Consider the following 20,520-nt stretch of genomic DNA (forward strand, 5'->3'; position numbering starts at 1 on the left):
CTAGCAACCTTCTGATAACTATACAACTTCTCTACCTCCTGTTCCATTGTCGCCCCCGGGGAGGATTGACAGGGAGATGGAGTGTAGGAAAGAAAAATGGAGAGGGATAAATAGACAAAGAGTTAATAGATAGATAGACAGAGAGTTAATAGATAGATAGATCGGTTCTGGAGAGAGAGAGAGAGAGAGAGAGAGAGAGAGAGGGGCAAAATGTGAAAGTGGCAAAGAGAGAAAAGACATGGTGGAAGAAGGAGATGGTTAGAATGATAAGGATAGAGTGGGAGACATAGAGATGGCATGTAAGAAAGAAGAAAAAAAGATGGAAGGATGTATAGGGAACTTGAAAGTCAAAGAAACCTGACAAGAACAAGGAGAAAAAGAGTGGGAAATGATGGACACCAAACAATAATAAAAGAGAAATGGAAAGAAGAGTGAATAAACATATAGACAGGGTGAAGAGAAAATTGAGTGATGTGAGCAATTGGAGTGTAAAGTAGGAGTTGTAGAGGGATAGGTAGACAGAAAGATAAAAGCATAGAGAGATGGAAAGAAAAACTAGTCATACCATTATATTGAGAGAGACTGAGAGAAAGGGAGCCTTCATATTGGTGCAGGTGAATGTGAAGCACAGGTGCAAGCCATCAGTATGATGTCACAATGGCCAATTGGAAGTCTATGGGAGAATTTTTTAAATTGAAGGAAAATGAAAGCAACTCTGCTGAAATGTTCTTTACAAGAACTATTTAAGTGTCTTTATTTATGATATTAGTGAATTATACAAATAATTATTTAATGCCATTAGTGGCCCTAATAAGATGTGCCATTGAAGCATGCTGGTACAGTACAAGTATCCACTATGCTGCTATAGAATGTGTGTGAGCATGCATTGGCTAATTATTATCCCTTCAGAAATAGCTTGTTATGAAATTTGACCAGTTCTTGGTGAGACTTCTAAAAATATAACCTATTCTTTTTTACAGATACTCAAAACGACATGCTTTGATGAACAATATAACAGCCAGTCTGAAGAGACAAACGTATGTCTGACTAACTCCAATTATGTGCTAACTCCAATTGCATGTCATATCTAGCATGTAGTTTACCTGTGGACAATGAAGGGATTATAGTCTCTAGAACTGATTGATTATCATTCTCATTTATTAAAATGGCCAATGCAATGCTGGCTTCTTTAGCCAAGGAAATGTGATGCTCAGTTTAGTCACCAAAACTATGAAGAGCCAGTCGCCTGACCTGGAAAAGGCACATGACCAATGACCACAGTAACCAACACCTTTCACTGATTAGCCACACAGGCACATCACCGTTACTAGCCGTAACAAACTTTCTGGACAGCTATTGGCACCAAAAACGTTTTGCTTTGTTCCATTCAGGGTGGCATCTGTGTTTGGAGGATTGACCTTGGCCATCCTAATATCCTACTGTAAAGAGCCTGTACCTCCCTTACGAGGTTACAGTTTTTATTCCCTTGCAGAAGCACTCCTGAATAACACAGCCCAGAACCTTTTTGTTCAGAAATGCTGTTGTTTGATTCAACCACACCTTTCACTAATTAACTTCACTCAATCTCAGCCCATTCAGTACCTATGATCAATTCAATTCAATTCAATTTTATTTATATAGCGCCATAACAATACAATTGTTTCAAGGGGCTTTACAGAGCCCAGAGCCTGGACAGCACAATGGCAGCAGAGGCAAGGAAAAACTCCCTGTAAGTCAGGAAATAACCTTAAGAAGAACCACGGCACAGAAGGGGGGACCCATCTGCTTGAGGTCGGCCGGGTGGAGATAGGAAGGGGGGAATGGGGGGAGGGTTGTGTGGCAGAAGGTGAGGGAAACAACAAGTGTTTTACACAGCATGCATTTGGTAGATGTACATTTTATATACTGTATACAGACATCAGGTGGTATATACATGATGCATACAAAAACAGCTTACTATACACTGTGCTCATAGGGTTACTGTTACAGGGGTAAGGAGAGTAGGAACAGAAAAACATGTCGGTAGTGGCAATAGTATATATTGCATATAAATGCCAGCATCGGGGATGGGGTAGACTAAGTGTAGGCCAGTATTATAGCGAAGATAGTCCAGACTAGGAGATATAAAGAGTCGGGCCTGTGCTGGTTCTGGGCTCTTTGGTTTTCCACCGAAAATAAACCTGGTTCCCGGATTCCAAAAAACAGGTTCCAACTCAGCACCAACTTTAAGGTGGGCCAGAAACAAGAACCGGTGACGTTGGGGTTCGTCCCGAGGTTATGGGCGGAGCTACCACACCAGAAACAGAAATTTCCGCCGCCATTTTTTCCCCACCGTCAACCAAGATGATGAGTGAAAACGGTGAAAACATAAATGAAAAATCCATCCAGCAGTAGATCACGGATGATATAAAAACCTAGAAACGATTTGGTCATCAATAGAAATGCAAGACAACCTTGAAAAGGCAGTAAGGAAAGATAAAATATATGAGAAAATAGGGGAAGAGTTGTAGATGGCGGGGTTCAAAAGGACAACAGACCAAATAACAAATAAAAAATAATAAAGAAAGCTTTCATTCATCAAAATGTTTTGGTTTGTCTGCCTAGTATACATTAACTTTTTCAAGCTGGCTTATTTTTTGTGTGTGTTCTCACACTTAAAATTAGCTGTTGACCTAGCAAGTTTGTGTAGCAGTTAGCTAACTAGCACTAGCTGCCTTGAGGTACTGCTACAGTTGTTAAGCTAGTCAACTCCCATCATGAGCTGTATTGCCTGCTCGTTTGATCTATGTGAGGAAATATAGAAAACCCGTAGTTGTATCATTAACTGAGACTGTAATGTAGTGCTGATTTTGTATTGTTTGTACTGTAGAAGACGCGCCACTTGAAAACATAGACAAAATTGCTCTTGACCAAGCAAGTTCATGTAGCACTTGCTAGCTAGCTGCCGTGAGGTATTGCTACAGTTATGGCAACTAGTAAGCATATATCAGTAGTAGCTAATCAACTCCCGTCATGAACTGCATTGTCACTCGTTGGGTATTCTTAACTCTATGCAAATGAGAGCGATTTGCTGCCTGCTGAGAGCCAATCAGTTTGGCGTCAGTGTGATTTGGAAGTCAACGTAGCTCATAGGGGCGGGAGTAATCAAAAATATCGAAACAAGATGGCAGAGTCGCGGGACTCAGTTACTGGGACATATTTTATGTGAATTAAGGTTATCTACACAACTTTTTATATGTCTAATCGACTCGGTTTGTTGTTTATATGCTACACGAATGCTGCAAGGTCAAACAGAATATTGTAGGTCTTAAATTAAGCTCTCAACTATTACTGTTAGCTTGCCGCTAATACTTTAACCGAAAACCCATTGGATACACACTGTAACTAGCTAGCTAGCTGCTAAATAAGTGACGTATAACGTTTTCGTGATTAAACTGGCTGATATATATGGTTTAGATAGAATAAATACACAAATTATAAATTAAAGTAATTAGGGCAACATCTTAACTGAACTCTCAACAATTACTGTTAGCTTGCCGCTAAAACTTTAACCGAAAACCCATTGGAACACATAGTGGCTAGCTAGCTAGCTGCTAATACATTCATATAGCATTAAATTGATTGTTGTTTACTTTGAACATGAGCACATTTTGTGAATCTAGACTTCTCTGTCTTGAAAATGAAAACTCAGATATCACACACTATAATTAAAATCCTGCATATTCTGAATAAAAAATCATAAAGAGCACTTCTAGATGGAGACGTCGAAACCTAACAGACATTGCTGAAAAAAGCATTTTTTCCATTGGAATCTTCCAGCCGAAATGCACAACATATTTTGTTGATAGTAGGTTATACCCATTGTGTTATCCACAGAATGGTAGTTTGGTTATGGACTGATAATATATTAACAACAAAATATTTGTAAACTGGTATGTATCATCGAATTTGTGACCATATCCCCATCTATATAACATCTTACCGTTCGATAGAGCCTGTAGCACAGGCACAAGTAAGAAAACAAAGTTGCAACTGTACAGTTGTACTATTACTTGGCAAAACAGTTAACCCAAATCAGCCTAGGCCAGCCAATGAAGGAGGCCTCCAGACCAGATAAGTCAGTGTAGAGAGTAAAGCCAGCATATACTATCATGGTCTAACAACATCTGGAGTCATAATGTCCAAATACTTTCATTAGAATGAGTGGATGTGTGTGATTATTTGCAGAGAAATGGGTAGGTAGGCTGGCAATCAGAATGTGTGTGTGATGCATTGTATGCAATGTATAGTTGAACTTTGAATGTGCTTGTGAGGTGGTAATGGTCAACAGGAAGCAGGGGACTTTTGGAGGGGTTCTGTGTGTGTGGTTCTGTGTGTGTGGTTCATTATTAGTAGTGTGTGGTAGAACACTGGATGTGGAAGTTGAGAATGAATGGCCAGCTGGAAGCTAGGCACTTTTTAAAGGGAACAGTGGACAGGCTGCAGCAACAGCTTGCAGTGGACAGTCTAAAGTGAGGGAAAATAGACATCATGAGATAATGGAATTAGGTATTCTAATTGACTTGTATATGTTCATGTAAACTTAAGTTATAATGGTGGAAAACAATAGTCACATGAAACATGGGCCTTATTGGAAATAATAACGAACAAAAAAACAAAAGCTTAAAAGCATGCTAAAGGGTGCAATATATAAGTTATTACAATGGCAGCTTTGGCCTTCTTCTTCTGAATCTTCCAGTGGCAGAATTAGACAGAAGCAGATATTTACAGACCAGGCAGATGTTTTATCAGCCGTTTCAGATTTCCATGAGCTATACACTTAAACCCTGTGCTGCATTAATAATAATAATAATAATACATTTTATTTATATAGCACACTTTAACAAACAGAGAAGTCTCAAGGTGCTTTACAATGCAATCAAACAGTGTCACAACCAAAGACATTTGATAATAATAAATCAAAATCATAAATCAAAGACAGTTAAAAGGAAAAAAAGGCAATCAAAATCAAAATAAACACAAGAACCAAGACCTTAGTTGAAGAGATAAAAAGGTGAGTTTTTAGTTTACACTCAGTCAGTGGGGGAATCTAAGGCCCTTATCCTCTTCGGGAGGTTATTCCATAGGCAAGGCCCTAGAGATGGCACGTTCTCCCATGTTGGCCAGCTTAGTCCGGGGAGGTTGGAATTTCCTGACCTAAGTGTCCGGGGTGAGGAGTGAGGGGTGAGGAGGTCCTGGAGATAGGTTGGCGCAGAAGAGTTTATGGCCTTGTGAACTATGATGTGTTGGTTAATTGGAAGCCAATGGAGGGAGTGGAGGACTGGGGTGATATGCTCAGATTTCCGTGTCCACGTGTGAACCCGGGCAGCACTATTTTGGACGTACTGTAACCTCTAGATGGTTTTGGGTGGTAGACCTGCTAGTAGAGAGTTTCAATAGTCAAGACGAGAGCTGACAAATGCATGCACCAACCTTTCTGCAGCACGTTTAGGTAAAGAGGGTCTTAGCCCATTAGGTCCAGTCATTAGGCCCATCTGAACTGGTTCTGGAGAGGGACATGGCGACGAGACATATATTGGCCATTCCCTTACAAGTGCTTACCACACTGGACTTCTTGGTAACAGGGGCGTTCCAGAGGGAATTGGCAGAGCAGTCAGGACCAGGCCAGCTGTCATGAGTCGTGCCATGCCAACTCTGTGGGATGGGATGATCCGTATGCCAGCCATGTACCCAAGTTCCCATACGATGTTGTTAATCAGGTTAAAATTAAAGGACAATTTGCAAGGCACCATTGGAGAAATAATTTGCCTATGTTAAAAGAAAGCACTTTCATGACCTCTTTGTACAAACTATTTGAAAAGGTCTAGTATTTAGCAGACACTTGTATCCTTTAAGCGACTTTCATATACATACATACATACATACATACATACATACATACATACATACATACATACATACATACATACATACATACATACATACATACATACATAATACAATACAATAATCACTATGTGGTACACTTTGTAGTAGAGCGTATATTTATTCTGGGATTGCATGGCATGTTTTGTGGGTGGAGCTAGTCCCTGTCATGTGTTTGCTAAAGTATGGCTCTGGGGTACAGTAATCCAAGGCTCCCCATAGAAACCACACAAGGCCATCATTCAGGCTGATGTGAGCTTGATATTAATACTGTGTAGAGAGTACTATAGTACTACAACAATGGTTTTCCAATGTAGCTTGTTACACAAGAACGAAACTAAAGATAAATAATGCTTAGTTTGTCACCACTGTCACATATATAGGTGACTCACTGTTCACCCATATCTTCCATGTGTTTCAGTGGAGTGTTTTATCAAAGTGATTCAGCATTAAGCTAAGGTTATGTGGGACAAAACAAAGTGTTATAAAACAATATATTCCTTTGAAAAGGTATACATACAGTAGATGTAGACCTGTTGAAAAGGTAGTGTGAATTTCTTTGTCAGAAACTGTTTCTGGGGCCAAAAAGCCTTTGGACCCTTGACCTGTGGGTATCCAACAGGAACCTTTTAGTTAAAATAGTGATTTTAATGTCAACATTTTTGCTCTGAAATATGTTGTTTGAAATCTTAACCGTTTTGCCTATTTCTCTTTGTCCTGTTTCAGACAAAATGTCTTCCAGCCCTACCAAATGCCCTTCTGATGGAGAGGCCTCCTCTATCAATCCAGTTCACCATGTGATTGATAAAGTCAAAGGGTACTGTTCGGTGCGTTCAGATCACTTCTACAAGAACTTCATCATGTCTGACAGCTACAACCACAACACCAAGTTCTAGAATCGAACCCTTTGCAGTGAATGACGTAGGGTTATATAATTTCCTTGGGCCAAATCAAAAGAGCAGAGAAAAAGCTCTATTATGAACAATTCAGAAAATTGTATTCAGCTCACAATGGGAGAAGTGAGACTATGGAATATATGTACGATGATGTGAACTGAATACCTACTGTTTGTGTTATGTATTTCTATTTTGATGTCTGTGTCATTTTTTGTTTGATCATTCTAATCATAATCAGCACGTTTTGAAAACACTTTTGATGTGGTTTTGTTCATTTGCCATTTTATTGTTGTTGTAATGCTATCCTAGAGGACATGTTTTCACGATAAGCCTTTCATTGTGCCATAAAATGTCTCCTTTTTCACTGTGATCATATGACAAGCTACTGATGAAACATAGTTAAAACATCTAATGTAACATATTTAGTCACTACTGGCCATACTAGAAGAACATTTAAGCAGTTGGTATATGAGAAAAGCTATTTCTTTAGGTAGTCAAAACTTATTTATTTTGTCGTTGGCTAAATGAACACAGGAATAGTTTGAATCCACATGTCCTTGGTCATGACAGAGCTGTTAAAGGGAAAGACTAAAATAACATGGAAAAAACATTATTTCTCCAATCACATTTGTTGATGCACTGCATAATAAATAATTCAACTTCAGGGTGTGGTGTGTTGTTTTACCTTGGTCCCTCCAGAAATGTATAATCTTGAAATCACACAGAGTTTCAATGATTTCCCGCTAATTTTCTCTCTTTTTCTACACGGAAAAGACGCATAGGGGAAAAAATCCGCCTTTTTTGTGATTGTTTATTTTTACCTCCGCAGTGTCTCAGTATAAAAACGTAAACTCTGGTCATGACTTTGGAGCAAAGATAACAACAGCATCCAATCATGGTTAAACATTCTGTGTTGTGTATTGTTAGCCTTGTGGAGCTAAAACAGAGTTTTAAGTTTGGCATTGAAAAACAAAAATGTCTAAATTATGAACATTGGCTATTTCTTTTAAAAAGTGTCTGCATTTACAATCTTATTATTTTATTTTATCTAAAAGGGACACTGGGCGGCTCACAGTGGTTCCCCAAGTCATACAAGGAATTAACAGAGGGAGGTGTACAAGCATCACTTACAATACTGATATAACAGGGCAGGCTAATAGTGAAAAGGTGTACAAGCATCACTTACAACACTGATTTAACAGGCTAACAGGCTAATAGTGAAAAGGTGTACAAGCATCACTTACATCACTGATTATGACCTTTATAGTGGTTCTGAATGGTTCAGACGAATAATGTACGTCACAAAGTTACCCATACAATTAAATGGCTTAATTACTACAAATAAATAACTGGTGCTTGCTCTTTAAGGTGCTTTTCAGAGGTCAGAGGGTACCAATGTGAGTAATGTGATGGAGCCTTTGAAGCCAAACAGTTACAAACAATTATGCCATGAACTCTACGCCGTGATTTATGTAATCTTAAATATTCCCTCCTTGTAAATACATTTCTCATCTAGATTGAAATTAAAAACTTTCAGAGAAACATCCTTAATTGGTTACACTTTCACTAAGTACCACTAGTTTGCATAGGATGCCTTTGTGAACAGAACTGCTTACACTCCTGATCATTCCTTTCAACACATAAGCATCTTTGAACATTCCTCCTCAGGCGGGGTGATCCCATTCCATACGGTGCAATCTGACTGAAAAAGAAGTAACATTTTACATGAGACCAGATGTAAAAGTAAATTACGTGTAAGAATTAAACACTGGATACCTCTCATTGAATTAAACACCACAAAACACTTTCTAAACACATTAAATATGATAGAAAAGCACATTATGGGTACAGTCCATTCAATACACTTTTTGTCAAATTCAGCTAGTTGCTCCTCACAATCCTCTAGCTGTCTGTTCAATATGTGCGCTCTGGTGTTTGTACACAGTCCTGGCACCGTGAATGTAAACAAACATGGTGTCTCGGACCGAGCCATAAACATTTTCAGCCAATCACACATTGCTTCAGAAACACAGAGGGGGGGGGGGGACTGTTTAGATCAAATATCAACAACCTTTTACCAGAATTGCGGACTTTGGCACATACAGATGTCCTGCATGCTTGAACTGACATTTATTAATAAGTTAATTTTAAAGATATTGACAGACATTATGTTATTTTACAGTAGTACACCTCTCCTGTAAAATAGTTAAAGATGTCTGTTGGGCTCCCTTACAGTGGACTGAGGTGGAAGACAGTCTTGTGAAATAACAGCAGAAGTTTGTCCCCACCAAACAATTCCACATGCATAACACACACTCTGTCAGTGGCATGGAGTGGGCTTGCAGTTCTGATGTCATATTTCCATGTGATATATTTTTAAGCACACTGTGGATTTTAGCATACACCCCAAATCGCCAGAAGTGAAAAACAATGCAAACAGTAGTGCAACAGGGGTAACACTGACTAGTATTCTAGTGCGGTTTTATGTCCTGTGAATAATGTGCAGGTCCATTTTAAGGGATAATCAAAATTGAACCTTGAGGTAAATGTCAATGGGCATACAAGTTAGGTTGTATGAGGGTTTACCCTTAGGCCTTTTTTCCGACTGCCAGCCCAAGTCCGATTTTTGGCATATCCATAGATCCATATCCAAATTGTATCCAAAAAAATGTTTTAGTATTAAATATCTAACTTTTCGATCTCTTTCATCTCTTTCTCTCTCAGTCAGTACGTTTACATGATGGCATTAACCCGATTTTGGCTAAAGCCCAGCTTCTCTATCCATGGGGGGCTAACTGCTTTATCTCACGGAACATGGCAGTGACAAATCCAGATCTTGGCCGCGTCTGTTCAAATCAAATGTGGAATGTTTACAAGCGGGCATCTGCTACCGTTGATTATACAGTAAATAAGTTGTGAAATGAAACAAAAACACATCACAGTTAAAGTTGTATTAGTATTGATTGATTCACATCGATATAAATGGATGACATGACTAAAAAGTGGTGGAAAAGTAATATGAAAATATTTGTTCAGTGAATTAGCGCGTTCTGTCCAAAACAGTCGCAGTCAACGTTTTTCTAATGTCAACACATTGGTATAGGCTACCACATAACTATCACCTGAAATATCCCGGTATGTCGCAACAAACCTTTGATCTAAACAGAATATTCAGTATGGAATGGGAATAGAGCAGCAGGGACGTGCACAGGAATTTTGAAGGGCAGTCGCTCTGCCCTGGAAAAAAGGGGCGACACAATATTGTTTTCACCGCCGCTGCCACGCCCCGTCATGTAATCGCAAATTTTCACAATATAATTTTCAACTTTCAGTAACCGCAGCTGCCCCACCCCCGTCATGTAATCGCAAATTTTCACAACATAATTTTCAACTGTCACTAACCAAGGCTGCCACGTCCCCGTCATGTAATCGCACATTTTCACAATATAATTTTAAACTCTCACTAACTGCCGCTGCCGCTCCCCCATCATCTGATCGCAAATATATATATTTCCTTCGGAGGGGCAACTTATTTCCTTCAGAGGGGCAACTTCAGCCGAAGAGGGCAAACGGGCAGTTGCCCAAGCAACCTTAGCACACTCCTGTGCACGTCCCTGTAGAGCAGTATCTTTTATCGCGTTTTATTGCAAAGAAAATGGTGCATGATCTTGATAATTTACATTTCGTTTCAGTATTTAAAAGTGAATGAGATGTGGGAGCACAAGAACAGTGAGCGTCTAGCAGCAATTATCATATCATAGACATATATGATGCATGTATATGTCTATGGACGGGATCTCAACCATGCGCAAAAGACGTCATCTCCAGTTGTTATCTAGTTTCAAAAGTTACAAGCACGCGTTGTCCGATATCCAACCAAATCCGATCACTGTTCTGAGGGTGTCAATCTGATTTCAGTCGGACACAGCAAATCTAGATTTGGGGAGTTACATGAAATGGATCTTCGATTTAAACCCGACAACGCCCGAAATCTGGACACATGCACGCACTCAGTCACTCTATCAAACTACCATTATATCACTGTCTGTTTCTTTATTTATTTATCTCTATCTTAAAGCCCCATTACAGTATTTTTAGCTGCTGAACTCCTAAAGGTGTGGCGTGCATCTCACTTTTCACTGTCGTGAATACAAATCATGCTTAGAGAACCCTTAATGGACAGTGTAGAAGTGTTTTTATTTTCAAGCTGAAGGATACAGAACCTGCAAATGCAATGGCAGAAGCCAAAGAAGCATCCAAAAAAGTTTTTTTCAGCCCATACACATTGTTATCCAAGTATTTGAATGTGGAGTAAGTGTAATCCAATAGGGGAGAACGGGGTTAGTTGACAAACTTTTTACTCTAGTGTGAATTGCTCATCATCAAAACATATTTCAATAGTCATTCCAACGTAAAATTGACGTAAAAAGGTGTTGGCTTGAAATGTATATCCCTCTCATTTTCCAACTTATTGTTACAAAGAAGTTATTAACTAACATAGACACTCTGACACATTGTGACAACCAACCCCATCACGGGGATAGTTGTCACACACTATGGGGTTGTCACAATGTTATTTCAATGGGAAAAATCTTTAAAAAAAGGCAAAATGGGCTCTTCTCGGTCTGCTGTTGAAGCAGGCGCAAATGCCATTTCCGAGAATACCTCTCGGTTGAAGGGATAAATTCCGCTTGCCCGGAATCCTGCTTGGATATTGCTTGGGGAAACTGCAAGTGGGAAGGCTGGAGCCACCACTTTGGGGATGTCATAAATTGTCATAGTTTTCCCGGGGTTGTTCAGCATCCAAGCGGTGTTCACTTTCCTCTTTAATGTGCCATTGACAGACACATCCAGGGGCTGCAGGCGGTGTGAGCAATGGGGAGGGAAAGACAACGGCACAACCCCATTCTCCTTGGCATAATTTAGCCCATCCACCGACTGGTGGGAGCTGTGATTATCTAGGAGCAGGAGGCATGGCATCTCCCTGCTGCATCTCGTATGAGACACAAAATGCTTAAGAAAATCCAGAAAATGCTCCTCCTTCATCCACCCACTCGATTCACTGCTCCTGCACTTCCGGTGGGGGCAGAAAGTAGAAAGTGGTTGTAGAAGTTCACCCGGGGGAAGATGAAGAATGGGGGGATACTATGCCCGGTTGCAGAGATGGCACAGGAGAGTGTAACCAGGGTTCCTCTCTCTGAAGAGGTCAAAGACCCGACTTGTTTGTAGCCTCTCCTGGCTACCACCTTGTTCGGCTTGTGGACAGTGGTGATACCTGTTTCATCCATATTCCACATCGACTGGGGCTCAAACTTGTATCTAGCCATCACCTCCTCCAAGTTGGTGAAGAAATGGCCCACGTTGTGCTCATTAAAAGCACTGGCATGTGCCAGGCTATTGGCCTCGGGGGTCCTGATGGAAAGCGATGGGTGTCTCTTCAGAAACCCAGAGAACCAGTCTGCCCCTGCCATCTCATTCACTGTCCAGTTTGTGCGGACAGCAACATAGCGCACTGCAAAGCTGTATGACAGTTTGCGGACTTGCGGATGGGAGAAAGGCCAAAATAAATATCTGAGGCAGTTATTATATATTCCTCCAGCAGACACTCCTGCTCCTCACTGAAAACTAGGCGGCTTTTAGCATAGCCTACTGGCACTGATGGGTGGACTTCTTCTCCAGCAACCTCTTGATCATTTATTTTTAAGCAATATCTTGCCAGCACTGCATGAAATGTGGGATTTACGACAGTTTTCGACCCTGTGTATTGCCGTAGAAGCCCACATTGGTGTGAAAGCCCCCCCACCCCTTCCCCTTGACCAGGCCTAGGCTTTGTTATGTTAATTGAATTGACCTGGATTGAAAACAACCCCCCCCCCCCAGTGACAGGGAGGCACCCCGTCACTGCTTCACTGATTTAAAAAACCTGAAAGTCACAGGTTCGATCCCCAAGTTGCTTAACGACTGTTAACAACTCTTAATGACTGTTATCAGAGTAAGCCTGACTGTATAATTACATGCCAGAAACGAATCTCAAGAACATTAAGGTGAAATAATAATATATAAGTTAGGAACATTACACATAGCCTAAGTTAAAACTTTTAAACACATACCACCATAAACATGTGAGATAATTCGACAAGAGACATTGAAAGACAGCTAACTCACTGCTTCGTCAAATAAGAGAGATCAACTATATATATATACAGCCGCGGAAAAAATTAAGAGACCACTTCAAAATTATCAGTTTCTCTGGTTTTACTATTTATTGGTATGTGTTAAAGTAAAATGTACATTTTTGTTTTATTCTATAACCTACTGGCAACATTCCTACCAAATTTCAAATAAAAATATTGTCATTTAGATCATTTATTTGCAGAAAAATGACAATTGGTCAAAATAGCAAAAAAGATGCAGTGTCTTCAGATCTCGAATAATGCAAAGAAAACAAGCTCATATTCATTTTTAAACTACACTATACTAATACTTTAACTTAGGAAGAGTTCAGAAATCAATATTTGGTGGAATAACCTTGATTTAAAATCACAACTTTCATGTGTCTTGGCATGCTCTCCACCAGTCTTTCACATTGCCGTTGGGTGACTTTATGCTACTCCTGGCGCAAGAATTCAAGCAGCTCGGCTTCTTTTCATGGCTTGTGACCATCCATCTTCCTCTTGATCACATTTCAGAGTTTTTTTTATGGGATTCAGGTCTCGAAATTGGGCTGGCCATGACAGGGTCCTGATCTGGTGATACTCCATCCACACCTTTACTGGCCTGGCTGTGTGGCATGGAGCATTGCCCTGCTGAAAAAAACACTTCTCAGAGTTGGGGAACATTGTCAGAGCAAAAGGAAGCAAGTTTTTCTTCCGGGACAACGTTGTACTTTGCCTGGCTGAGGTTTGTAAAAGACCATAAGGATTGAACCAAAGCCAACTGGAGGGTCTCCTAGTTCGTCTTCTCTGATGAGTCCAATTTCACAGTAGGTGCAAGACTCTGTGGCTTGTAGGCCTCTCCAGGTCTTCGTCTAACCATCAGATGACCATGTGTTGGGCAAAGCTGAAAATTGGACTCATCAGAGAAGACGAACTAGGAGACCCTCCAGTCCGCTTTGGTTCAATCCTTATGGTCTTTTACAAACCTCAGCCAGGCAAAGTACAACGTTGTCCCGGAAGAAAAACTTGCCTCCTTTTGCTCTGACAATGTTCCCCAACTTTGAGAAGTGTTTTTTTTCCAGCAGGGCAATGCTCCATGCCACACAGCCAGGCCAGTAAAGGTGTGGATGGAGTATCACCAGATCAGGACCCTGTCATGGCCAGCCCAATTTCGAGACCTGAATCCCATAAAAAAAACTCTGAAATGTGATCAAGAGGAAGATGGATGGTCACAAGCCATGAAAAGAAGCCGAGCTGCTTGAATTCTTGCGCCAGGAGTAGCATAAAGTCACCCAACGGCAATGTGAAAGACTGGTGGAGAGCATGCCAAGACACATGAAAGTTGTGAGTTGAAATCAAGGTTATTCCACCAAATATTGATTTCTGAACTCTTCCTAAGTTAAAGCATTAGTATTGTGTAGTTTAAAAATGAATATGAGCTTGTTTTCTTTGCATTATTCGAGATCTGAAGACACTGCATCTTTTTTGCTATTTTGACCAATTGTCATTTTTCTGCAAATAAATGATCTAAATGACAATATTTTTATTTGAAATTTGGTAGGAATGTTGCCAGTAGGTTATAGAATAAAACTAAAATGTACATTTTACTTTAACACATACCAATAAATAGTAAAACCAGAGAAACTGATAATTTTGAAGTGGTCTCTTAATTTTTTCCGCGGCTGTATCTGGAAACCACTTACAGATTCCGATTAGCTAAAATTGCGTCTGGATGGAAAGGTGTTATCTTTCCCCATCCCACCCATGCTAAGCCATTTCTAGCATAACATGCGATCTACCGTGGAAAACAGAAGGCAGGCGATTTTTTTTTATCAGTTCTCACCACACAACGACGTCTCATCTTTGCTCCTTGAATGTCCAGTGGTGTAGTCCAGTGTATACGCAGGTATACAAAGTATACCCACTTATTTTTCAGTCAGCATTGGGTATACCCACTTCTCAAAACAGGGTGTTTATCCTGTGCTGTATGAATAAATAAAAAGTATACCCACTTCTCCAGGGACCACTACACCACTGTGAATGTCGATAATGGTATGGTTTTATTGAAACTTACTACGTGTAAAAAAGACTAGAAATTGAACGTTTATTATTGGAGTCTAAAGTTTCTAATGTTGCCTCGGGCGCCTTTACGTGAACATAATTAAAACGTCACATAAGTCCACTAAACAATTCCCAATTCGCACGCTCCAGTAACAGAAGACAAATACCCCAGAGGAGGAAGGAATGATAAACTAGGTACTTGGTCGCACCGACGAGCGAAATACTTTACACGCAACGTGGCTAAGCGGTTAGACACACAGTACCATTAACCTGAAGAGGGCAGCTTCGAAGCTCGCGCAAGATTTCAAAATCTACCTGAAAAGACACAGGATAGATATTCACGAGTGGCAAACATGTCCCAAGTTGCGAAATGACTATCTCAATATCAGAGTAAGCCTGACTCTGTATAAGTAAATGTCAAGAACATTACAGAGAGGAAGCTTCGGAATATGAGAAGAACAGCCTCCAAAGTACGTTGCAACCCTCGAACTCTGAAAATGAAAGGCAACACAAAAATCGTGATATCCCCGAAATCAAAACCCTAAAGACAGAACTCTGAAAACGGAAGGCGAATCAAGAAATGTGATAACCTCGGAGCCAAACACAAAATATTAATTAAATTATTATCGAGTACATTTTAATTTCGTTTTTATGGGGCAATAGCTGTAAATGGGAGGGGATACGTTTTGTCAGTTGAAAGCTGACCAATAGACAGAATCTCAGTCCGTCTCATCACAAGACGTTTTAATTCAATTCCTTGTCGTTTTCAACCAATGGCTGCAGCAGGGTGTGTGTGGCTAGACTGCTGACAGTCAATATGCTAATAAGAGCCTTTCACACCTCTGTCAGCGGGAGGTGAGAAGTTAACACATCGCCCCCCTCTCCCCTCTTGGTCTGTATGCGGGAAATTCCGTGAATTTGCGACAGACGGAAATTCCGGGGGAATGTCCGATATCAAACAGGAATGCTTATCATTCGCGGCAGTATCACAGCGTTTACGGGCCCGATAATCTTGCTTTTCGTGCAGTGAGTGTTCTGTAATTCCAAAGCCCTTGGTTAATTTCCGGATGGACTGCTTATTTAATTTCACCTCTCTGACTGCCCTCATCAGGACATCTGGTGGAGTTAGGCCCTTCTCTGTCTTCCGAGTATAGTTGAGTAGTTTCAATTTGACATGAAAAACACAAAAAGTTCTCTCACATGTGACAACCAACCCCCCCAAAAAACGTGACAACACACCCGAAATGGAGTTTTTGGCTAGTATCAAGGCTAACAACAAACTAGCGGCTACTATAGCTTTCCCTTCACACTTTTTAAGGGTAACAATAGTTTTGTCATAGACCCATTGTGTAAAAGCCACGAAGAAAAATACTGAGGTGCTGAATATTTTCAATTTGACATAAAAACACAAAAAGTTCTCTCACCTCAAATTCAGCTGTCTCACTCCAGAGAAAACTATGTAGGTGAACTCTGATCCCAATTCTGTACATTTCTATACCAAAATTCTGGAGACAGCGCCTTATAGTGGCTAGATATAATGAGTGTGACAACTTACCCATGGTACAACTAACCCCGTTTCCCCTACAATGTTGTTGGTGACATGCTTAAATGGCTGAGAAGAGCAGGACTGTAGGCTCATTTGGTTAATCAATGAAAGAATAAGTACACAGTTTTGTTGTGAATAAATGTTCCAGCAGTGACTGTTTATCCATTTTTATGACGACTTCATGTCAGATTGATGCACATTTCCAGAAATCTCTAAGTTGTTCACAACCCTTCTAACACCACAGCAGCATGTAACATTAAGTACAACTAAGCACAGATATAAATCCATGCTCTGAAATTACCTTGGTGTATTGATCCACACAATCCCAATGTGGCAGAAGTATACACACTCCTTATCTTTCAGATTCTCACAAGAGCAGCGCTTTTCTCTGTGGATGGCCTGGAGATGGTGCAGTATGTCTGGGGATGGCTTCTTCTGGACATCAGGGGCAGAGATAGCATCAACAGATACTGAAAAAGAGAACATGGCAGCATTATGAAATTCCACTAAGATTGCGTATTTCTCCTTAATTTGTTCAATTTTGTTGATATGTATTTTCAGTGTAGGTTGTGTCTTAACCAGGTAAAATGTAAACCCTGTGTTAGGTTGGTATATGTGTGATTCTTCCATCAGATGTTAACTAAATGTATCTTGCAAATGGTAAGCAGCTATAATTAACATGCCAGTGTTTGTGCCATTTAAATAGGAGTTACACACCCCACCCCAGTTACTGTGGTTAACACACAATGGTATACTTTCCAAAGTGACAGGATCATCAGAAAAAGGCAGTGGTCAAGGTCATGTCACAGAATCAAGTGAAATCAGTCGCTTCCTCTTCAGATAATATACAGTGGGGAAAATAAGTATTTGAACCCCTGCCGATTTCGCAAGTTTGGCCACTTGCAAAGAAATGTGTGATCTAGAATTGTAATGGTAGGTGTATTTTAACAGTGAGAAGCAATATCAACAAAAAAATCCAGAAAAATGCATTTTATAAGATTTATGATTTTAAGTAAGTAATTTCATTTCAGTTATACAAAGGAGAAAATGTTGAATTACTTGTGGAGACTTCCAATAGCAGCTAAACCCCTCAATGTCACATGCAAGTAACCATACCCATTCCAGGGTGCACCACAACCTCCATACTGATGGATTCTAGTCAAGTGGCATGGTGATATGACTGGCTTAGTCTAGAAATAAAGCCTGGTTCGCTGACAGGCTTTAAGAAATCCAGAACATCTTGCAAAGTATGCCAGCATGCCAACTTCCAGATCATCTTGCAATGGCAGGCTTCTTCAGGTAATAATGGTTCTCTCACACGTCCCCAAGTAGTCTTTGAGCACCACAGCTATCAGCACTGGCTAGCTCTTTCAGCAGCCTCCAACAACTAATTTAAAACTACTTTGGGTGACCACTCTCGACAAATGCAAAATGCAACAGAAGCTATGTGGTTGATTTGGCTACAAAGCCTCTAATATCCATCTCCCTGGTGAAATACATTTCCTGTACTAAATCAGAAAATTACCAAGATATGTCATAAGCAAGTAAGTAATGCTATATTGGCTTATATACAGGCTTGAATTTGGCTTTAATACTTGCTTCTCCAGCAATAATAAAACAACAAGCATGTCCAGATGTTTTCATCACTTTTAAGTGTTGAACTTCCGTTGTCCTTCCGTTGTCCGTTGGTATAATTGCAGTCTGTTTATGTAATGTTGTGTTATCTGAATTTGCAACGTGTTTTCTAAATGCTGCACATGTGTTGTTGACGAAGATTTTTTCTTAATTTGCTTGTGTTTTGTCTATTTGCATGTGTTTTCTGAAGCTGCAGAGAATTGAGCTCTCACGGCCATGGTACTACAGTTTTAAAACCTGATTTTGTCTGCTCGTGTAGCAACCCTGAGTCTTACTTCTTTTACAGCCAGCCAGAATATGTTTTAATGAGCCAACACTGGAGGTTGAAGGACATCGAGTGGCAGTTAACATCCAAAAACCCACATTCTCTCTAGCTGATGCTCCTCTGCTCAATATCGTTCCAGTTCATCCATTGCCCTTGGTTTGCTTAAGAGGCCAATCCTTTTTGTCTAGTTTCCTATTGCTTGTGAACAGAGCTAGTGACCATAACTCACTGTTAACGCCAACATTATTTTCCCATACAATGCTATTGTACTTAGACAACATGGCAACCCAAGTCATTTCCTAACTGCCTTATTCATGACTCCACCTCTGAATTATCAAATTCATATAGTCAAAGGCCTGTGCGTGGTAAAAGCCAAAACTTCACCCACTGCCATTTCAGTTGACTAGGCAAGAAGGTTTTATCAATGGTATTGATAATATTAAGAATGTAAGCTCTGCAGCCTAGCATCAGTCACTGATGTGGAATTGTAGAATTGTACCACCTGCCTGAACTCTTCACCAGTTTCTCTTAAATAGACGTAATTACCTCACCATCAATATAAAGTTTTCTGCCACCACCTTTCCCTTACGGATAGACACACTTCCACATTTGCTAGGTTTACTTTAATTTCATATTGTCCTTCAACTTGACAACTTGGCTTGAAGTTTCGTAAGCGTCATCCACTCACGACACTCAGATTTCCCACCCAGATATTCAGAACTTGAACTGCAGAAGCAACTAAATATTACCCATGGAACAATAACACAATTCCTTTCATTAGACCTACAAACAACATAATCAAATTTCATGACTTTTCCAAACCATTCGGTTTAATTTATTAGCCTGGAAAATTGGATTTTAACGTTTCATGACTTTTTCAGGATTTCCATGACTGGGGAATCCTGAACACTGAGTTGCAAAGGGCATTTGCTGAATTGTCCATACAATCCCATCACCTTGTTTCAGCTTTTGTCCTTTCCTAAAAGAGTAAGTAGAAGAAAATCACTTAAAAGAAAATGTGACTGTACCACAGCGTTATGTTTTGCCAGAGTTCTTTTAAACGGTATGAGAACCATTTACACTCAACATTACATGTCATCTCTCCCAGTTTATAATTTGATCTTCACATAGCACTAAAATTTTGTTTTATTTTTGTAGCTGTATCGTGTTTTTCCTTTGCCTTCTCCAACAAAGCATGCAAAATCCTGATTTAAATGAGGTTGTCTCTAGCTAGTTTGCACCTTTTGACCCTGAAGTAAATTACATAACTATTGTTACTTGAACACCCGCTAGCCCTAAATGAACTGCTGCTGCAATATTGCTGCGTGAGCAACTACTCCTTAATGTAGGTCTTTGTAAATCAGGGCCATAGAGTTTATGTGATATACCCAGGCTTGAGTAAAAATTAGTAGAGTATAGAAGGTGCTTCTTATCCTAGTTACAGAGGTATATTGAGAGACACAGAAAGAAAAGAAGCCAGCACAGATGAAAGTTGACAGTTAAGCACAGGTGCAAGCAATCATGATGTCACAATGGCCCAGTATACTTTTACTTCCAAGTTGTGCAACGGAAAGACGTATGCAACAAAGTTTGAACATGTCTGTTGATGTTAAGTGGTACAAGCTATTCATTCTGTAATAATAATAATAATAAGAAGAAGACGTGTACGAAGAAGAACTTCCGACTTTTCATTGGGCCTCATTGCTGAGCGCGCAGTGGGCAGCTTTGAGCACGAAAAAAAAACTTGCTTTAAGTGCACAAATATCTATTCCATGTGCACTCTACTTCCAATGTTCACTTCCTCACACAACGTCTTCCTCTCTTGCTTGCTGTCTCTTCTCTGTGCATGCTCAAAGCCTAACATTGTGCAACAAACGCATCATGGGAGAGGTAGTTGTATCGCCCAGCCAATCACAGAGCAGAGACAGTGCACCAAATCTCACCCATTTTCGTCAGTGTTGTTTATTGTGTTGTCATCAGGTAACCTGCTTCATGAAGTACTTTGTGAGTATTAACAGAGACAGTTTTGATATAATA

At 40.1% G+C, this 20,520-nt stretch overlaps 1 protein-coding gene across 1 annotated transcript in view; it reads left to right on the forward strand.

The window, feature by feature from the left end:
* Window positions 1–7,092, forward strand: part of adgrg6 (adhesion G protein-coupled receptor G6) — a 41,191-nt gene extending 34,099 nt beyond the window's left edge. The window contains exon 20 of the mRNA XM_080860328.1: window positions 6,652–7,092. Within this exon, the coding sequence (XP_080716454.1) occupies window positions 6,652–6,821 (170 nt within the window). The 3' untranslated portion in view covers window positions 6,822–7,092. The remainder of the gene's footprint in view (window positions 1–6,651) is intronic.
* The last annotated feature ends 13,428 nt before the right edge of the window (window positions 7,093–20,520 follow it).

The sequence above is a fragment of the Sprattus sprattus genome, assembly GCF_963457725.1.
Source record: "Sprattus sprattus genome assembly, chromosome: 2".
NCBI lineage: Eukaryota > Metazoa > Chordata > Actinopteri > Clupeiformes > Clupeidae > Sprattus > Sprattus sprattus.